Raw genomic sequence first — 20,445 nt, 5'->3', positions numbered from 1 at the left:
ATGAAGGACTATGTTGGAGGCAGAGGCCCACCTGCAGGGCCCTCCTTATCGGTTCAGTTACTGCCTCCCTGATGCTACAACAGGGGCCTCAGGCCTGCAAGCAGCCACCTATCAGCTCTGCACACCCCTCAGGCACACACCACACACGCCGCTGCACACATACACCTACTCCTGACCAGGGTGGTCTGTCACACATGTCCTTTTCATTTCCGTGTTCCCTGCTCCAGCCCTCCCCCACCATCCTCTGCCTCCCCCACCGTCTCCCTGCCATACACAAGGAGAGCTAACACACTGACCAAGCCTGCATCAGAACAAGCCCGTCTTCCTTACACTCTTCCCCCCCTCAGTGCCAGGAACCCCTGACCAAGTTTCACCCTCCCTGTGATATGTCACAGCTCAGTGCAGGCTGGCCATGGCATTGTCTTCCTGAAGCCTCAGTGACCTGCCATGTGTGAATGGGCTTTTCTAGCTCTGTCTGCTGCCCCATGACTGATCTTGCCAGGAAACACTGGACAAGAGCGGAGACAGGCTAGGACAATGTCAACAGAGACTAGCTAAACTGTGTCCCTACCCCCCAAATTGATAGACTGCAGCCCTAACTCTCAGGGCCTCCAGGTACAAATGTTTAGAGACAGGGTCCCCAAAGAGAGACTGGATTAAGATCATGGGTGGGTGAGCCCCAATCCTACAAGACTGATATCTCATAGACAGAGATTAGGTCAAGATGGGCAGAGAGGGGTGATCGTGTGGGCACAGGAAAACATGGCACTTTCTAACCCCCAGAGCCACAACAAGGTCCACTTCTGTGGGGCACATCACCTGGCCTCTGCTGCCCTACAGCACCCTAGACAGACTAAGTCAGATAACAAGAAATAATGGCAATGTCACTGATCACTGGGCTCCAGAATGGCACTTTCTCCAGGCTTCTTTTGCATACCCTCTGTGCCACAGCCACTTTGGCTCATCAATATCCCCAGCATCTCATCCACCTTGTGGCTGCAAGCTGGCCACACTGGAGCCTCAACTCACCATTTGCAGACCCCTGCCTCTCCTGTGCCTGTCCCCTCTCCCACCCACCAGGATTTAACCCCTTATCCTCTCCAATCTGACTAAGTCATCCTAAGTTTTAAATACTGCTACTGGCATCTCAAACAACACTTTAAAGATATCTGTTCCTGATGTAGGAGGTAGGGTAGAGGTGTGTGTAGGGGGAGAGTTTTATCAGCAGTGGTAGCCTATAGTCCTGGGAGAGAGCCTCCCTTACTTTCTCCTCCCCCACACTGTTGACATTGCTGCCAGGATTGAGATTTGTGACATAAATATAATCACATCACCCAGTCACTTCTGACCCTGCACTGACAACTCCACTCCTGAGTATACACCCAACTTGGATCTTTAAACTTGTTCAAGAATGTGGCTGGCAGCATCACATTTCATGCATAGCCAAATACTGTCAGAGGAGAGCCTGCTGGGCAGCAGTAGTTGGGCTGGTGTCCCCGCCTGTATTTCGCCATGCAGTACGAACCTGACAGTTTATACATGACTAGGCTGCCATATGCCAGCAACACAAAGGCAACACTCATTTAACAGAATGCCAAGCCCCTTTGGCATTCCAGCTCTTGGGCAGATCGGACAGAGTCTCTCACAGCTAGCCAACTTCTGTCCCTCTCTTCACAAATGCACACTCCTACACATCTACAGACCTCACCCAGCTCTCTGCCTGGAGTTCACTTCTTCCCACAGTATCCAATATGGAAATGGCCACATTGTCCTCCAAGGCCCACACAAATGGTCCCCTCTTGTTCCCTCTCAAGATCCCTGACCTGCAGGAGGAAGGAGCTATCTCTCCTTCACCCAGGTTGCTCACCACCTCCAGCCGCTGCCTAGTCCAGACTGATTGACAAGCAAGCCTTCTGGGAGCCTACAGCAACTGAAGCATTGAGATGGGGTGTGAGCATATGGGAAAGCTGAGGAACGGATGACCTCATGCTGTGCAGTCTGGAAAAGCCCATTCTCTGGGGATTAGCATAGCTGCCTCAGATAGGGGCAGAGAACATCATGGAAGGAGGTTGCACAGATCCTCTAGGAACAGACTGAGGTGAACAAGCAGAGACCAGGTGTCCTGGAATTACTGACACCCCCTCCAACTTCAGGCAGTTGGACACAAGTACACAAGGAGACACTGTGTATCCATCATAGAGGAAATGCTGGGTACATGTAGGAATGGGGAACTACCTGGGACACACATGTGGGTTGAGAATTGAATGTAATTTTGAAGATTAAACAGCAACAGCACTGGGGCTGAGGCGGAGCCCAGTGCTATGGTACATGGCTAGCACAGTTCTACCCTCAGCACCCCACCACACACATGTGTGAGACACATGGAGAGGGTCTTCCTGGATTATCACACCAACTCGGCCAACAACTTCGTCTCAGACTTTCAGCTTCCAGGACCATGGCAATGCCTGATGGGTGTCCTTCCTCCACAACTGAGTTTGTCTAGTTTTTCTAAAGCAACCCTTAAGCTCCGCAACAAATGCTGTGGTTAAAAAAACAGTGGAAATCACTCAACAATACAGTGTCTCCTAAACCAGGCTCAGGGCACCTGCAAATGCTGGGAGAGGAAGTCTCCCTCAGCAAATACCCTGCCAGATGAAGACTGCCACCCTTGCCGGGGACATCTGGGGGTATACGGAACTCCCATGCCAGCTCCGTATCTTTCTCATCCCCCCACAAGCTCCATGGGGGCTCCAGAAAGGTGGGTCTGTCATCCAGCTCTGTCCATCACCCAGACCAGACACCAGCAGGAATGCACATTCTCACAACTCAGAGATGCGGACACTGTCATTATTTCTGATTTACAAAAGGGGAAACTGAGGCAGAGACATTAAAGACTCCTGCACTGAGTAGAAGCCTTGCCCAATAAGGAGAAGCTGTTGTGGGCTCACACAGGCTGCTTTTGAGAGCTTTCAAATGTCATCACTGTGACTCTTAAGATGCTGGAAGCCTTCCTACCAGCACCTGCTGACATCAGACCCAGCTCAGGGCTGCCACCCACTGGGAGTCTCCTGGCTCCTTCCCTCCACCCTATCTGCCCCTTCTCCCCTGAAGCCCAGTACGTACTTGGACAGTGTTCATCACCAAGCCAGCCGTCATCATGCCCAGGCCCGACAACAGTATGGGTATGGCCACCTGACATGTGGTGGTGAGGACGGACTCAGGGAGGACTCCATGAGGGGAGCGGGTGAGTTCACAGCTGAAGCCTCGAAGCTTCTTGCCCTGAAAGCGGAACTCAAGGCTGAGCTGAGTGACGACCATGGCCAGGCCCCAGTCGAGTCTGTCCTTTCTCCTCCCTGCCCACCAAGGCTCTTTTCTGCAGAGGTCCACACAGGCAGCAGCTCTCCAGGAAGCACCACGGTGGCGGTGGGTCACGGTGGGTCCCTGACAGCCCCTTGGCTGGGGACCAGAGCAAACAATGCCAGACCTGCTCAGAGCCTCAATCCAAAGGCCGCCAGTGTCTTCTGTCCATTCCACTGGTCAGGTTCTCCTAGTGTACTGTGTATCTGCTGGGACCTCCCTCTGCCAGCCTGCCAGAGAGGCTCACTATCCCTCAGCAGCGACCTTGACAGTGTCTAATAGTCCAGCCCACGCTAGCCAGGCTGGGCAGGGACAGAGCCCACATGGGCCCCACGCAGAGGGCAGCACCACCCTCAGCACATGTGCTATGGGCTGCTTTGCTCTGGCCAAGAAAGGCCTGAGACCACAGCTTCAGGGATACTCACCCAGCCCCACGTATGGGGCTCTCTCCTGCAAGGTCAAGGACTCTGTGTGACTGCAAGATGAAAGTGACACTTGTAGTCAGCTCTGTGCCAATGTCCGGGAGCTCATGGCCACAATGTGAGGCTGTGCTCACAGAGGAACTGTGGCTCTGCTTTCCCTCAAAGGCCGGGAAGACCTGTCTAGCTGCTTCTGCTTAGGAAGGTCTGAATAGGCCCTTCTGACCCCTGCCCCCCTCAGCCTAGAGGGGAAGGGGTCCAGCTGGGAAGTAGCATTAGAGTCTGGAGATGCTGAGGGTACCCCTTGTACATGCCATGGGCCAGGAAGAGCACTTCCAGGCCTAAGGGCTGACAGAATACAAACTGAGGCCTCCACCAGCAAAGGCCCCAAGCTGAAGGTCTGACTGACCCCCACTAACCCCAGGGTCCATCTCTGGGCCACCTCTGTCCCATTCCTACCACACCATCGTCTTAGGCACTTTGCTTTCTCCTCTCACAGCTCGCCCATCCCCTGCTCAAGTCCAAACTCCTTATCTCCTCAGGCAGAACTTCCTCACTAACTGCCCCAATCCACCCGCCCCGGAAATCGTCTTCACATCTTCATTACGCTCTTCTGCTCACTATCTGGTGTCTCAAGCCTTTCACAGGGCCAGACATGCAGGTTATAAACTTTGGTCCTGGTTCTGGTGGGCTATTCTTACATGTCCGGATTGCTTAGCTAGCAGAGAAGCCACCACATGGGGCTGTTTCTGGGCCTGCCTGTCTCTTGGGATGCTCATGTTTGAAAGCCAAGTGGTCAGAGTACATGGGGAAGCTGAGTACGGGTGACTCAAGAATGCTGGGCCAAGTCTGGCACAGGGTGCAGCCATAGAGATGTTTAAACTGAAGTTCAGTGACCAGAGTGAGTGGTGTGAGAGGAGCTTTCCAGTTTGGGATGCTGAGCCACACAGCAGCCTAGAGATGGACCCCAGAACCTTGTCCATACTTTAGATTTTCTTCATCCCAGATGCAGCCTAGCATCTCCACCAGCCCAGCCTCTCCTCCAGCCTCGGCCTCTCCATCAGCCCTCAGCATCTCCACCAGCCCTCAGCCTCTTCTCCAGCCTCGGCCTCTCCACCAGCCCTCAGCCTCTCCGCCATCCCTCAGCCTCTCCAGTAGTCCTCAGCATCTCTACCAACCCAGCCTCTCCACCAGCCCAGCCTCTCTATGATCCCAGCCTCTTCACCAGCTCCCAGCATCTTCTAAGCTTCCCGACTGTCCCTCTCAGTTTCCCATGCAAGAGCAAACACCTTAAACTCCTCCATTTCTCATGGTAGTTTTTTCTTCCAAAGTGCCTCTGTCAAGCTTTGTGCCATAGTGAACATCTGCCAGAAAGGCAAGTTCAGCCCAGACACCCTCATTGCAGCCCTATATCTAATCTGTTGTCTTCAAAGCTTTTCCCAATCTGTCCCCTTATCTCCAACATAGGGGACCATCTCAGTCATGAGCCTGTGGCCTCTCATCCATCTTCCCCAACAACCAAAGTTTGTTTTCCATTTCAGCATTCTAAGGAGGTGCCCTCATTACATGAGTGACATGTAGGCAAGCCTCACCTTCTGACACCCTCTGTCCCAGAACACGTTACCTCCTGTATACCCAGAAGGAACTCCTTATGAACCCACTGTTATGCTATATTCCTCACTCTTTTGGCTGACTTCAATAGCGACTGGCCTTGTGACCAGCTGAGGTACCTCTTGGTCTCTGAGCACCACTAGTTTCCAGCCAAGTCTCATAGCTCCTTACTCAGAATTCCTAAGTGCAAGCAGGTACTATAATGGCCCTGTGGAAGTATGAACAGGAATACCTAACCATTCTTCCCAAGAAAGGCCCTATCTGGGCAGTTCTGTTGTGGTTTTGGAGCAAAAAGTTCACTCTTGACCTTACTCTGTGAAGCAATTCATGGCCCCTCAGTGGGCCAAACACCTCACTGTATTCACAGCATATAACACCCAACTTGTTCTTTCAAATGAGGAATCGAAGGCTCCAGGAGGGTTTGCCTTCAATAACAAAGTGTACTAACATTCAAGGAAGTAAGGAAGTCAATAACCTTCTCCCCAACCCTCCCCTCCACAGAGGTGTAGTCTAATGGGAGAGCACATGCCCAGCATGGCCCTGGGCAGCCCTCCCTGGGGTCTGGTGTCAGGGCACTGGCTGGGCTGGACTGAGAAGATCCCTGCAGCTTGGTGTTGGGCTGGCTGCTGAACATTGAGAAAGGAGCCATCTTCAAGTACAGATGCCAGCATTTTATGCTAGCACTGGCACCTTCTACAAGGTCACTCTAGCGCAGGATCATATATCTAAACAGAGCTCCTTGAACCACACACATCAGCTCCCTGAAAGGCTCTCATCAGTACAGGACAGAGAAATGACCATCTCCTGAGTAAGCTCACCAACAGGAAGGGAGAGGGGGAGAGGGGGAGAAGAGAGGGGGAGAGAGACTGGGGTCATTAAAACCAAAATGCTGAAGTGGTTACCCTTTGGTGGGCAGGATTACAATGATCCTTTTTGATTTCTGTGTGTGCCGACTATTGTAATCACTTGCTTTTAGGACCATTAAGCTTTCAACAGAAATAAATAAAAGAGCATACTCATGAGAAAAAGCGCTTTCCTGGGAAAGCTAAGAGCAACACACATCAACGAGGCTTACTGGGTCACAACACAGAACATCTCAATGTGATGTTAAAAATAGTTCCAGCACAGTGGAAAATCTCAGAGCCTGACTGGGCATTGCTCAGATCTGGGTCAAGCATCAAGTGGCTTCCTGGTGACCTTGCACAGTCCTTCCCATCCCTGGGCCTCCAGCCTGTCCTACAGTCCTGGTCATGAGGGACTGGGACCCAGCAGCAGCTCTCAACCTTTATATATAACGACCCCCCTTGGAGTGTGGTGAGCATGGCAATGTGTGACTCAGGTTCTGTCCCCAGCATGGTGGGGAGGAGAGAGCACAGGGCTTCTGCATGTGCATCGCCGATGCTAGCTGAATCTGACACCACAGCTGAACCATGCACCATCCCAGGAGCAACTTCCAGATGCCATGCTCTTGGCTACCTTGCACTTGGGCACTATAGGCTAGCTGGTCATGAAAACATCACCACTGCTCAGACCCTAGACATCAGGCCAAGTCCTTCATTTCCTGATCTCCTTTATTCTCTGGTCTGAGCCAGCAGAACCCAGGGAAGATGGTGAAAGCAGCTTCACATGTGCCCTCTAGATTCAGGTCTCCTCACCAGCATCCCCGCCAGGGCCTTGAGCAACACCTCCTCCCAGGCTGTTATGGCACAGTTTCCTGTCTGGCCCTTGCTGCTGTCTGGCAGAGACCCATGCATCTGTTGTCTCCCCCCACTCAATCATGAGTGCTGCGGGAGTATGGCCCAATTGTCTATCTTGTCTCACCATAATTCTGTGCATGGTATCTGGCTTGTGCCAGAACGGATGAATGAATTAACCAGTGAACAAACATAACAGCAGAAACAACAAGGAAAAGTAACCTAGTCAGGGGGACCTATGGTGTAACTAAGCAGGAAAACAACCAGCCTTACATGCCCATGGCTCTTAGTGCTAGCCTCAGCACCACAAGAGAAAAAGGAAGCTCCTTCCACAAGCAGAGCAATGATAATGAATTGTCTCCTAGCACTTACTCCAGCCAGAGGGCTTTGGGTAGCCTATCCAGGAGTCTCCTATGGCTCTTGCTCTTGTGGTAAGGTCCACAGCCAAATGCCCTCCCCAGCAAATGGCATAGGAACACACCTGGGACATGTCCTCCATAGTGAGTGGTCCAGGCCTTGAGCCTGCCTGTCCCTGAATGACGGCTTTGGTCTTCTAGCCCAAGGAACTTTCCAAGAAGGCCCTTTTGCCCTCCTGTGGGAAGTGGCACTCACCCTTCCATTCCACACAGCAGGGCCTGTCCCTCATCCTAGATGGCTCTGCATGTGTCTGGTGGCAGCAGGCTGTGACTGTAGGAGACAAGAAATGCTGTGGCCCTTAATCATCCAGGCATTATCTCCATAGTCTAGAGTGGGACCCATCCCTCACCAGCGGGCAGGAGGGGCTGGCCAGTCAGTCTCAGGGAGGAAGGGTCCCAGTATGATCCAGGGCACCAGTCCAGCTCTTATGTGGTGCTCATGGCTAACTGCAGCCAGCTGGAGTGGAGCCTGCTGCACACAAAACCCGCCCTCTCTGCTCTCTTCATATAGAGGCCCCGCCCCACACCACCCCAGAGCTGTTCTCTGACACAATGAGAACCATCCTGACTGGCTCTGCTCTGGGTAGGGCACCAAGGTCAGGCAGGCGCTCCTTGGCACTTCTACTGCCTGGCTGGACTTAGGAACTGCTTGATAAACAGGGCCTTGGGGACATGCTCTCCACCCCCAATTCAGGGAGTACCATCCAACAACAGCTTCAAATCAGACTTCTGAAGAGTGAGGCTTGTTTTCCAGCCTGAGGAAGTGTGAGGACTTTACTGCTTCTCCTTGGAGCAATCCAACTTGGCCTGTCTCCAAAGCTGGGAAGAATAAAAGGGCTCAGGATGGGTGACCATGGCATTAATGTATTCCCATCACTAAGAACTATTCACCACTGCCCACCAGTACTGAATGAGTGAGTGTGGCCATTTCTGGCTGCTGAGAGGAGTCCCTATGCTCTGATCATGTGGGTCCCACAGTCTCTGGCCATAGTGGGCCTCAGCATTACAAAGTTTAGCAGGTACACCTTACTTGTACTAGCCTTCAGGAGTACAGGTATGACATCCCCCTCCCTAGAGTCTTTTTCACACACCCATATGCACAGACAAGTCACTTACTGAGGAACTTGCACAGCTGTGCAAGCTGGGGAATGGAAATTGGGTTCCTGAAAATGACCATGATCTGGGGACCACACCACCCCTGACACTAACACAACAGCTTCTGACCTCTGGAAACAAAGAATTCACACGTTTTACTTACACCCATGCTACTTGCCAAGTAGCCCACTGTGACTAGTCCCTTCTATCTCACATTTCTACAGTGTGGCTACACTAAAGCCGTGAGAATCCCTATTGGAACCCCTGTTCACTGAAGCAGGCCTAGGTCTGCCTATCTCATGGCCCTGGAGTCTCTGAACCATTTGTGAAGGACACTAAGTATGCACTGGCTGCTGTCCTGCCCAGCACAATGCAGCTTCAGTGGCTAGCCACATGGAGCACCTTCCAGAAACCCCAGCCCTGTAACCCTTGTTGCTCTCTAGAGTTCAAATCTATTTCATTTAAATCCAGCATGACAGTCTATTTCAAGTTTTGCCCTGTTCAAGACTGGTAATGAGAACTCACGAAAAAGTACTTCCCATTTGTACACTCAGATCTGTGACCACAGAGAGGTAAAGTGATGACAGCAATGCACCAGGCCACCACCTGGCCATTGTCCATACTCTGAGCAGAAATCTGGAAACTCTTAGGGTTTTTACTGCTGTGAGAAATACCATAACCAAAAGCAGTGTGGGAAAAAGGGGTAATTTTATGTGTCTAGGTAACAGTCCATCACTGAGAGGGTAGGGCAGGAACTCAACCAGGGCAGGAACCTGAGGAACCCTGCTTACTGGCTTGCTCTGTTGGCTTCCTTCCACACCATCCGGGGCCTCCTGTTGAGGAGGGAACCACAATGGGCTGCCTGCTCCCAATAAGTCATCAATCAAGACAATCCCACAGTCTTGCCCACACAGCAATCTTATGATGACAATTCCTCCACTGAGTTTCCCTCTCCCCACATATTTTTAAGTTTGTGTCAAGTTGACAAAAGCCAACCAGCACACCTTCTGTGCTTAGGGTTATAGAAGCATGAGCTAATAATGGCCGCTAAGCTTGTGGTTATCTATGACACAACAATAAAAACTGACACACAGACCAGGGTTCCTGAGTCTGCTAAATCAATGGATGCCTACAGAAAGCCTTTGTTTTTAAGTGGTTTCAATGAACTGAATATCAACTGACTCATCAAACTCCCTGCCAAACAGCCCAGTCTCTGCAGATGGCCAGTATGAACTTCTGACACATGCAACAAGAAACCAAAGCACTCTCTGCCAAAGCAGGGCCTCTTTCTTCTGTGAATACGTCACCTCCACCCTCATGTTCTTGTGTGCTATGGGAATGCACTGGTAGAAGAGGCAGTGCTTGAAAGGGACACAGGCTCTGAGCCATTATAAGAAAGACTATCCAACTATACAATTTCTTATAAAACATGTTTGTGCCAGAGAGATAGCTCAGTGTTTAGGAATACAAGCTGCTCTTCAAGAACACCCAGGTTCGGCTCCTAGCACCCACCCACATAACTTTAACCCACCCACATAACTTTAACCCACCCACATAACTTTAACTCTAGTTCAAGAGGATCTAACCCTCTTCTGGCCTCTGCAGGCACTGAACACATGTGGTGTAAATACGTACATTTTGGCATATATTTTATGCTCATACACATAAAATAATAAAAAATGGGCTGGAGAGATGGCTCAGAGGTTAAGAGCATTGTCTGCTCTTCCAGAGGTCATGAGTTAAATTCCCCAAAAGTAAAAAATGTACAGTAAAATTAAAAAAAAAACACCAAAAGTAAATGACTGAGAAAGAGCCTTCACATTCTGTGAGAAATCCTTCACATGCTTTGTCACACCTGATACACACAGAACCTTTAAGGATCAATCAGGACAAGGTCAGACAGCCCAGAGATGCAGTATCCTTATTGACTTTAAAAATGTGTGTGTGTCCATGGTGCATACATTTGTGCATGGTCTCTGCATGTGGAGGCTAGGGGCTGACATCAGATGTCTTCCTCTATCTTTCAAATTAAGTCTTTCACTGAACTTGGACCTTACCATTTCGCTAGATTGGCTGGCAGCCAAGTCCTAGGGATCCTCCTGTCTTTGCCCAGCACTGAGACAGCAGCATGTCACACCTTGCCCAGATTTTGTTTTGTTTTTCAAGACAGGGTTTACCTGTGTAGCACTGCCCGCCTCTGCCTCCCAAGTTGTGGGATTAAAAGTATGCATCACCACTGCCCAGCTGTTGCCCAGATTTTTATGTGGGTGTTGGGGATCCAAATTTAAGTCCTCATGTTTGAATGATGAGCATTTTATCAATGGGGTGAACTTCCCAAATACTTGTTTTTCTTGTTCCTATAATAGAATCTTGGGGACTAGCTAATTTAGAAAGGGAAGAGGTTAATTTCAGTCTGTAGTTAAGAAATTCTCAGAGAACAGTGCTATTCAGTTAGCTTCTGGAGCTCCACGGGCTGCACTGTATCATTGTGGAAAGGCATAGAGGGGAGGCAGGTGTGCATGGAAGTTGTATATCAACAAGACAGGAAGCATGAGAAAGCCAAGGAAGCCAAACTTACTTTATAACAATCTGGTCTTGGGATAACTTGCCCACTCTGAGAGAACTACATTAATGCCTTTATGATCTGAAGTGCCTCTTGAAAGCCCCACCACCTTTCAACACAGTTATATTAGAGACTAAGCCTCAAACACAGTGTGTATGCAAAGGATATAAAAATGCAAGCCACACTATCATGCAAATGGTTGTAGCCCATGACAAGGCCTCCCACTGACTCCTGCTGCCCACTAATGATGACCTTATACAACCCCTCCCACTGCACTGGGAACTGAATTTAGTGACTTGCTTGCAACCAAGAGCAGCAAAGCTTCTATGATCAGGTGACCCAGATAATCTTACCACCATGAGTTTCTTTGGCAGACTACACATAAAGAAACAAACAAACAAACAAACAACAACAACAAAAAAAAAATCAGGTGCCTCATGGGGCAAGGACTAGGGGGTCTCCAGGAATAGCAGTGAGGAAGAGGGACCTAGGTCAAGCAGCCCCTTAGGCAGTGAGCAGGAAAACACCTGTAGTCTCAGGAAAGAGGGGTCCTAGTCCATGGCAGCTATGAGCTTTTTAAAAAAGTAAGACATTGTAATCTGTGAAGATTTAGGTAGCAATAGAAATGAACACATGAAATACAATTTCCATCTAGCAGGTGTGTGTGTGTGTAGCTGTGTTTGCAGGTGCTTGAAGGTGTCTTCTACTACTCTTGGCTTTATTCCTTTGAGTCAAGGTCTGTTATTGAACCCACAAGCTTGCCATTTTGGCTAGGATAGCTGGCCATTGGGCTCCCAGGATGTGTCTCCATTCCCCAGGTGTAGGGTTATCTGAGTTATAGGTGCACTGCAGTAATGTCCAGCTTCTACTGGTATTCATTCTCAGCCATTGAGCTGTCTCCCCAACCCCTAGCATATTGCTAAAGATGAGAAAGGCTGGCAATGATCTGCCCACAAGTGTTAGGTAATGGGTATCTTCTACAGTTTTCCCTGAACTAGGAAGGAGATCTGGTAATAGCCATATGTAGGTTCTTGCAGTAATATTCCCACTGACTGCCTCAGTGCAACATAGCTTCTAAAGTTCACTCGTGGCAGCATTTGGTAGTGATGTTAGATTAAGTTGCTGCTATGAACTGCCCCCTGCAACAATGCATATATGTAAGTATTGGTCTTCCATACCTCAGGATGTGAATATTTCTGGAGACATGGCCTTTAAAGGGGAAGTAGAAATGAAGTCATTAGCTCAAACCCTAACTCAATATGGCTGGCCCCCTAAGAAGAGACAGAGACACAGATACAAGAGAGGCCTCAGAGGGAAAACATCTTGAGATGCCTTGACATTGGGCACCCAGCCTCTGCAATAGAAACAAATTAGCTTTATGTTCCTCACTCCCTCATAGAACAACAAGAGACAGGAAGTGGTCCAGTGACTAGATAGATCTATAGGGTGAGACAAAAGTTTCATGACCCCAGACACTATTCCGCTGTGCATAACTTGGGTTAAGCTAAAAGAACTTCACCCAGTACATAGAAAGGATGGCTTCCTGTGAGCTTCAGTTTCCCTCCTCAGGTTCCCCTGCCCCCAGGCAGCTGTCTCTCACCTGGAAATAGTTCAGAAGCAAGCCAGCCCAGGACAGCCCCAGGCCTGCGAGCAGGAAGGGTATTAGCACCTGAAGGCCAATGACCAGGGCGCTCTCCCTGCCACTCTCAGCCTCCAGTGATTTGGGGTCCATACTTTGGCTCTCAGAGACCCCCTGATGTCCATCATCGGAAGCCTCTGGGAGTCTTCCTGCACCGTGGTTGGGTGATGGCCCCAGCTCCTTCAGCCTGCCACAGCCTTCCAGCCTCCGCTGTCGGGCCTCCGTCCCTTCCATCGGCACACAGCTGAGCCCAGCAGCCCTGACCTGGGAGACACAAAGTGACAGTGCTGAAGGGTAGAACTACTGACCAGTCAGGACCCCTCAGACTCCATCCATTCACCTGGCAGCCATCATTCAGTCAGCCTTCACAGACTCTAGCACCATTACTCTCTGCAGTTTAATATCATATGTACAGGTCTGAGGATGACACACATAGCTATTGAAGGACTGTTAACCATACATAGGAGACAACAAAGAGTGACACGCTCTATCAACCAACCAATCAAAAACCTGACCAGGCACTGATTAGGAAGAGTACACTCAATAAGCAGGTCCTGGCTTCTATCCTCAATACCACCACCCAATATGAATGAATGAATGAATGAATGAATGAATGAATGAATGAATGGCAACAGAAGGTATAGTTGGAACCACCCTTGTCAGAACTCTGGGAATTAAGCCAAGACTTGTAGCAACCCAAGGACTATCAGGAACACTGTGACCTTCATCATATTAGTGACAGTCCAACTCCCTCAGTCTCATTGTCTTTAGCCTGGAAGATGGCTGGCTGGGAGGGTTAATTCTGTCTGCCAATGTGATTAGATTAAGAAGTGTCCAGGGCAGTTCTGAGGCGTGCCTTGCAGAGACCATCAAGCCTTTCTGAATGAAAAGAGAGAAAGGTGTTTTCCGAACTGTCCAGATGCAAGCAAGCCCCTGCTTGTGTGCCAGCATGCCTTCCCGCCATGATGGGCTGTACTCTCAAACCTGAGAAAAGAAATAAATACCCCCTAATGTTCTTCTGACAGGTATTTGTTCAGAACAATAAGGAAAGAAACTAATACCTTGGGGAGAACCAGGAGCCTGGAGCCCTTTGGCTATCCAGAACAATTCTGGTTCCCACACCCATGTGGAGTTTGGGGGACTGCCTGAAGATCCCTAGTACTGAAAACCTCTGAAAAAATAACATGTGCTTCCTGGCTACTTTGCAGACTGATGAAAAAGATCAAAAGGAAAAGTTTGGGAATGATGTTCCAAGGCCAAAAATGCAATAGAGCATACATCCAGTGCTGGACATAAGTTAAAACAATGGCTGACCAGGCAGAGGGTGAATGCTGAGGGGGGATGCTAAGGGCTCTAGAATGGGAAGAGGCCCAGAGTGCCAACATTATCCCTCAGTGGGGACAGGAGACTGGGTGGTGAGTTATAATGGATCTCTTGGCAACAGAGACACGCACAGCACAGAATGGTGTTCAATGAAGTCACTAGACAGCAAGGGGCCACATAAAGTCCTCCTGGTAGGAGGATTTCAGTCCCAGAAATGGCTCACTCTTCAGAGGATGCAGTTTTCAACAACAAATGAGACAGAAACAATTCCACTTCAACAAATATGAGCCACAGAAACAAGAAAGTATGTCTCCAAAAGGAAAAAGCAGTTAACAGAAAGTGTCCTCTAAGGAGGATCAGGCTCTGGCCTGGAGGAAACATCAAAGTGGTTTTGTTAACACGTCCAAAGAATTCAAGGAACTTAGACCAAAGTGACAAAACTGGTGGCAGGTATGCACAACCTTGAAGCTGCTACCCTCAGGCAGAAAACACAAGTCCAGAGCCATGTGGTACAATTGCATGCTTCCAAGGACAGGCCACAGTGCTGTGAAGATAGGCAGTGGCAAGGCATGACTGTGGAGGAATGGGTAGGACTGTTAGGAGGGAGGAGGCCCTCCAGTGACCCCAGCAAGCCCTTCTGGGCCAAGATTTGCCTAGTAGCCCGGAACACCGAGAAACAATGAATCACCATTGCAGAATGTGTTGGCCGTTACAAGATAGTGGCCACTCTGCGATTCCAAAATAGTCCATCCAACCTTCCCAAAGGGACGGGGCTGAGAGCAGAAGACTGCCTGTGTGGGACAAAAACTGTCCTCTGCCACATGCTCAGAGGACAGCCAGGTTCATAGCATCAAAGGGCTAAAAATCTTAATGTAAATAAAACAAACTTTAAAGTAATCTAAAGAGTAGGACTTCTCCCAAGATTCTAGGAGGGACAACGAGTCCTGTAACTTGGAGCAAGGGGGAAAAAAGTCAAGATGATAGATGACCACAGGACCATGGGAAAGCAAGGTGCTTTCAGGACATGAATGGAGTGGCTAAAGTGAAGGGAACATTAGACCATCACCATCATGCAGCAGCAGTGTCAGCATTAAACAGTGACAAACACAACGCATGCCTCAAACTGGATGTGTAGCCAAGGAAAGTCTTGAACTTTCTGGTCCTCCTGCCTCCTGTGCAGTGTTGAGATTACAGGCATGCACCACCATGTTCATGGGGCACAGGAGACTGAATCCAGAGTTTCACACATGCCAGGGAAGCAGTGCACCAACTAAGCCACATCTGATGAGGACATATAAGCACATCCCATATGCAAACAGGAGCCAGGAGTCCACACATGCTGGAAAAAACAAGAGCTGGACAGGAAGGCTGAAGCAGCCTAGTGCTACAGGATCACCAGGCAGGACACACTCACAGCTGCCGAGCAAGTATGGCCAAGAGAGACACGCCATTAAAGAGCTCCCCCAACCCAACTATTTCCTAGGAACTAGGCAACCAGAAGAGCAGAGCCACACACAGTTGGAGCTGGGTGCACAGCAAACACATGGGCCTAACTTGGCAGCCCCAGTTACTCAGGAGGCTGATGTGGAGTGATCAGTCAAGTCCAGGAATTCAAGGTCCGTCCTAGCAAAATAGCAAGTTCTCTCTCTCTCTCTCTCTAAGGCAAAAACAAAAACAACCAACCCAAACAAGAATTAACCATACCAGCTGGTCATTAATACCACTGAGATTACAGTTAAACTTGAACAAGCTTCCACATAGACAAAGAAACAAGGTCATGATGAAGACAGCAGGCTTTCCTGCCAAAATGATCCACAGAAGTCCCTCACTGATCCACAGAAGTCCCTCACTGGATTGCATGGACAAGTGCTGCTGATTCTTAACCCAGAATAAGCCATGGATAACCAGACATCTACCCCAACTGCTCAGAGAGACTGCTATTTCATTCCTGCTTGAATTTGGTGAGGCTCCTTAAACTCTAGAAATTCATGTGCACGTACACATACACACACACAAACATACACACACAATAGAAGCAAAAATATACATGTGCACATACACACACAATAGTAGCAAAATTACAGAGATTGAGGAAAATGGGAAGGATGTTTCTGCTTTCCCTAGGTGCTATGATGGTGCTTAAGTAAGTTCCTTATACAGCACAATCCTTGCACAGGGCCTCTCTCTGCACACCATCCAGCAAGTCTTCTAGTCATGACAATGTCTGACACAGGCCTGTGATGTATAAATGGCTGTGGGTATTCAGTTAGTATGACAAGCACAAGGGTCTGTGAATAGTCAACAGACAAGGCTGTTTCTGCTGAATCTTTGCAGGTTCAAGCTTGGCTGACTGGCTGACTCTACAGATGAGGGACATAGAGGGTAACTGGGTAAACACTCCTACCATGATGTTTCTCTCTAGCCAGTATTAAAGTGAGCTGATTACCAGTATAGGTAGCTACAACTGTGGACATATTAAAACTACTGCAGGTACCATTTAGGCTTCAATGAAGTGTTCTGAACAGTATGAAATATATACAGTCAATGCTTAAGTGTCTCAGGGAGAATAAAGTACCATCTTAGCAATGAGTATGTCTCATTAACTGTGCAAATAAATGGAGTGCAGCCACTAAAGACAGCAGGGTGTCAAACCAGGCCAACATAGGCACTGAGTCTGGAGGAGCCTCACTCCTCAGGCAGACACCTCTAGGTCTCAGGGACAGGAGCAAAGGGGTGTCTGGCTCCCTCTGTTGGCAGAGTAGAGCTTGGACATGCTGAACATCCAGAGAACAGTTAGGACAAACAAGAAAAATAACAAAATAAAAATAAATTATGATAGGAAACCTTTTGATCCAAAGCCACTCAAACTCCTAGAGAATAGGGAAGGGGAGAGAGAGAGAGAGAGAGAATCAATACAAGAATATCAAGTTCAAACATATAGCAGTGCAAAATTCCAAACAATATTTACAAGTAAGTTAGTTTATAACCAGAGAGATGGCTCAGTAGATAAAGGTGCTTGTCACCAAGCTTGACAACCTGAGTTCAGTCCCTGGGACACACATGGTGGAAGGAGAGAACTGACCAACTCTCCTAAGTTGTCCTCTGACTTCTACAAGTGCACTGTGACACACACACACACACACACACACACACGCACGCACGCACGCACGCACGCACGCACACGCACACATGCATCACACACAAATATGAATTTAAAACTTAAAGCAAGTCCAGGAGAAAATATTTAGTGCCAATAAAAAAGACAAGATTGAGTGTGACAGATATTGACACTAAGCAGCCAACTGCAATCTTGGTGAACTGCCTTGCATCTCCACCAGAGGGCCCCAAGGCCCACGCAGACAAAAGGCCCCACACCTGCCAACTGGCAGTGACTATTTGGCTTCACAATCCTCACTCCACGTACACAAACATTCATGCCAGAGAAAGCCCTTCCAGAGTGTACACTGGGGATCAAGTCAGTCCCTTGAGCTGGCTGAGCCTAACAGTCAGCATGTCATCTGCGCCAGGTGGTGGACCATCCTGGCTCATCAGCAGGGACCTCCCCTCCTAGCCGAAGGCCCCTCAGATTCACTGGGAATGCTGGAGTATTTAATAAGGATAATATCACGTATCATTAAGATTTAAACAGGTGAACAAGCTAGGTCTCATGCAACAAAACAGAGATGGTGTCTATAGGGTAGTAGATTCAGGAAAACCTAATGTTTTAGATCAAGGTATGCTGGAGGCTTGGAGGATGAGGGTTCTGACTATAGGTGGCATCCTAGGATGGGCCCAGAGTCAGCTAACCCCTAAGTGTTTGGTTGCCTCAAGAAAGTGACTGCTACACACCAGTCCTGCAGCCCAATGCCATGTGTGGGGTCCAACAAACATCAGTACTAGATAAGTGATTAAAGACCCCCCCCCCCACCGTCCCATGGGTCAGCTGCCTTTGAAAGAGGATGGGACATGGCTAACTGTGACTAGAGCCTGATATATTCATACTCCTCCCAGCTGGCAACAGGGGTGGCCTGTCTGTCATCCAGATACTAAACACTACCAATCACAAGCATCATACGGCCCATTGAAACTGGCCTTGAACACAGGCCTATGAGTACCTGCTGAACACTCAGGTACTAACACATCCTTCTGGAAGGCCTAGTTCTGGCACAGCATACAAAGTGATGCTCACTTAACTGGAGCAGGGGGACTCTAATCATAGGCTGGGGTGGGCTGAGTTTCTGGGGTGGATGGGTTGCCTCTTAGCTTCCCACTGTGTAGCAATGAGGAAAGCATGTCTGTGTTTCATCTCCTTGACTTTATAGAACATCCCAGTGGGAATGTACAGGAACCCAAATTCATAGTTAGAATCTCAGTGTCTCCATTTCCTAGATGTGTGACCTTGGAAGAGTGCATAAATACTACCCATTGTGACATTTGAATGCAGCACAGTAGAACCCTTTATCCAGTTGCACCTTCTGAGTTTTGGTTACTAGCAACCACTTGTGGTCCCAAAATATTAAGTGAACATTTCCAGAAATAAGCAATCCCTAAGTTTTAAGTTGTGTTCAGTTCTGAGCACCATGGTGGGCTGGTTCAGTTACCACCACACTCTGCCCTCCTAGAATGTGCAACCATTCATTTGTCCATGGATCCATGCTGCATATCCTGTCCACATGTTAGTTATCCTCTCAACAGTTGTTAGGGTGGCAGTGCTGTTGGCTAAGCAACCCTTATTCTACTTAATAATGGCACAAGAGTAGTGATGGTGACAACTATATCACAGTACATCATTAAACCTGTCCTATCTTATTGGTTGTTCATCCTTCGCTGTGTCTAGTTCATAAATGAAACTATATTAGGAAAACAATCTCTATGTCTGGGTATCATCCCAGGATTCAGGCACCCTTTGGGGAACATGTTAGTGCCTCCCTCAGATAAGGGGAGGTTACTATAACCTTCTGTAATTTATTTTCCTTACTGGACACTTGACCTGTCTCCACCCCACTTCAGTCCTCTCTGGATTCCTTTGCATTCATGGTTCTTAAACAACCGCAGCATGAAGCCAGATTCTGGAAGCAGAGCAGGATCACCCCTAGATATCTGGGTCAGGGTAGAGAGGCTGTATAAGTGGTCTCTGGCGAAAAAGCAGTTTGAGATCCTGAGTTTTTAAGACTTTCTAGAAAGGGTCTGGTGGAATGAGATATCAATGACCTCTAGCTTGGCAACCCCGGAGGTTTCCACTGAGCGCAGAACAACTCTTTGAGCCTGCAGTGGGATGTGCAAGGATGCTCTCGGGGTGCCAAAGGAGTCACTCACTATCCCTAGAGGCAGGCGCTCCAAGGTTCATCACAGTCATTGGGAAAGGATGAGCGGGCCGGTCCCTGCAGACCTTTGGAGCAAGGAAGCCACATATTGACCCACCCCGGTGTGCCTCCCCCCAGACCCTGCGCCTCACGCCCCTTCCCGAGGCCCATAGACGCCCCGCTTTCCCTCGGTTTCCCCGGCTCCCAGTCCAGCGCCGGCCCGCGCTTACCGGTCCTCTCTAGGCCGGCGGCGAAAGCGAGGAGGCCAGGCGCGCGCTGGGTGCCGCGAAGGCCTAAGGCTGGAGGAAGCGGGAAGGGCGGCCGGCGGGCCAGCCCCGCCCTGCCCAGGCGCCCAGTCAGAGGGGCGGGATCACAGAGGGGGCGGGGCCACATGATGGGTGGGGCTTTGCGGGGCGGCCTTGTGGGCGGGGCCAGGTCATGGGGTGAAGCTTGAGAACCCAGCTTTTAAAGCCTTCTAGTAAGGGTCTGGTGGACTGAGGTATCCAATTAACTCCCAAAGACGCCCACCTTGGCAACCTCAGCGGTTTCCATTGAGCACAGGACAGCTCTGAGCCTACAGTGAGGTGTGCAGTGATGTGCTCTGAGTGCCGAAGGCGTCAATGACACGCCTCAGAGGCGGGGCCGCTGGGGGTCCAAGGGGCTCTGCCAGACTTGAGAGGACTACGAGTAGGGCGGGGCCACGGTCAGGGGCGGGGCTGGGCGGTGGAGCTAAGTGCAACTGGCCCACAGTAGCTCACTGCAAAAGCCAGGTTTCTTCAGGGTCCACATCTGCTTGTTTTGTTTTCATTCTAACATTTCTAGATGTTTCACCTTTAAACACTTTGGTATGTGTCATCAAGTTCTGTCCTTCAACATGGCTGTAATGCTCTCACACTACACATGCATACATGTACTCACACAGAGACATCACATACAGACACATACAAAGACATCACACAGACACACATACAGAGACAGACACACATTCATACATGTACTCACACAGAGACATCACACACACAGAC

At 49.4% G+C, this 20,445-nt stretch overlaps 1 protein-coding gene across 3 annotated transcripts in view; it reads right to left on the bottom strand.

Annotated features, from left to right (window-relative positions):
* Slc41a3 (solute carrier family 41 member 3) overlaps positions 1-19,680 on the bottom strand; it is a 39,849-nt gene extending 20,169 nt beyond the window's left edge. Inside the window, exons 1-2 of one of the 3 annotated variants that reach the window (XM_051203343.1) lie at positions 19,651-19,680; positions 12,756-13,058 (exon numbers count right to left, since the gene is read on the bottom strand). In XM_051203343.1, coding sequence (XP_051059300.1) covers positions 12,756-13,028 — 273 coding nt within the window. In that variant the 5' untranslated portion in view covers positions 13,029-13,058; positions 19,651-19,680. Of the gene's footprint in view, positions 1-3,123; positions 3,393-12,755; positions 13,059-13,134; positions 13,246-19,650 lie in introns of those variants that run through there. The other 2 variants (XM_051203344.1, XM_051203345.1) reach the window with 2 other exon arrangements.
* Positions 19,681-20,445: the final 765 nt, after the last annotated feature.

The sequence above is a fragment of the Phodopus roborovskii genome, unplaced genomic scaffold (genome assembly GCF_943737965.1).
Source record: "Phodopus roborovskii unplaced genomic scaffold, PHOROB, whole genome shotgun sequence".
Classification (NCBI taxonomy): domain Eukaryota; kingdom Metazoa; phylum Chordata; class Mammalia; order Rodentia; family Cricetidae; genus Phodopus; species Phodopus roborovskii.
This window is presented reverse-complemented; position numbering and strand designations above follow the sequence as displayed.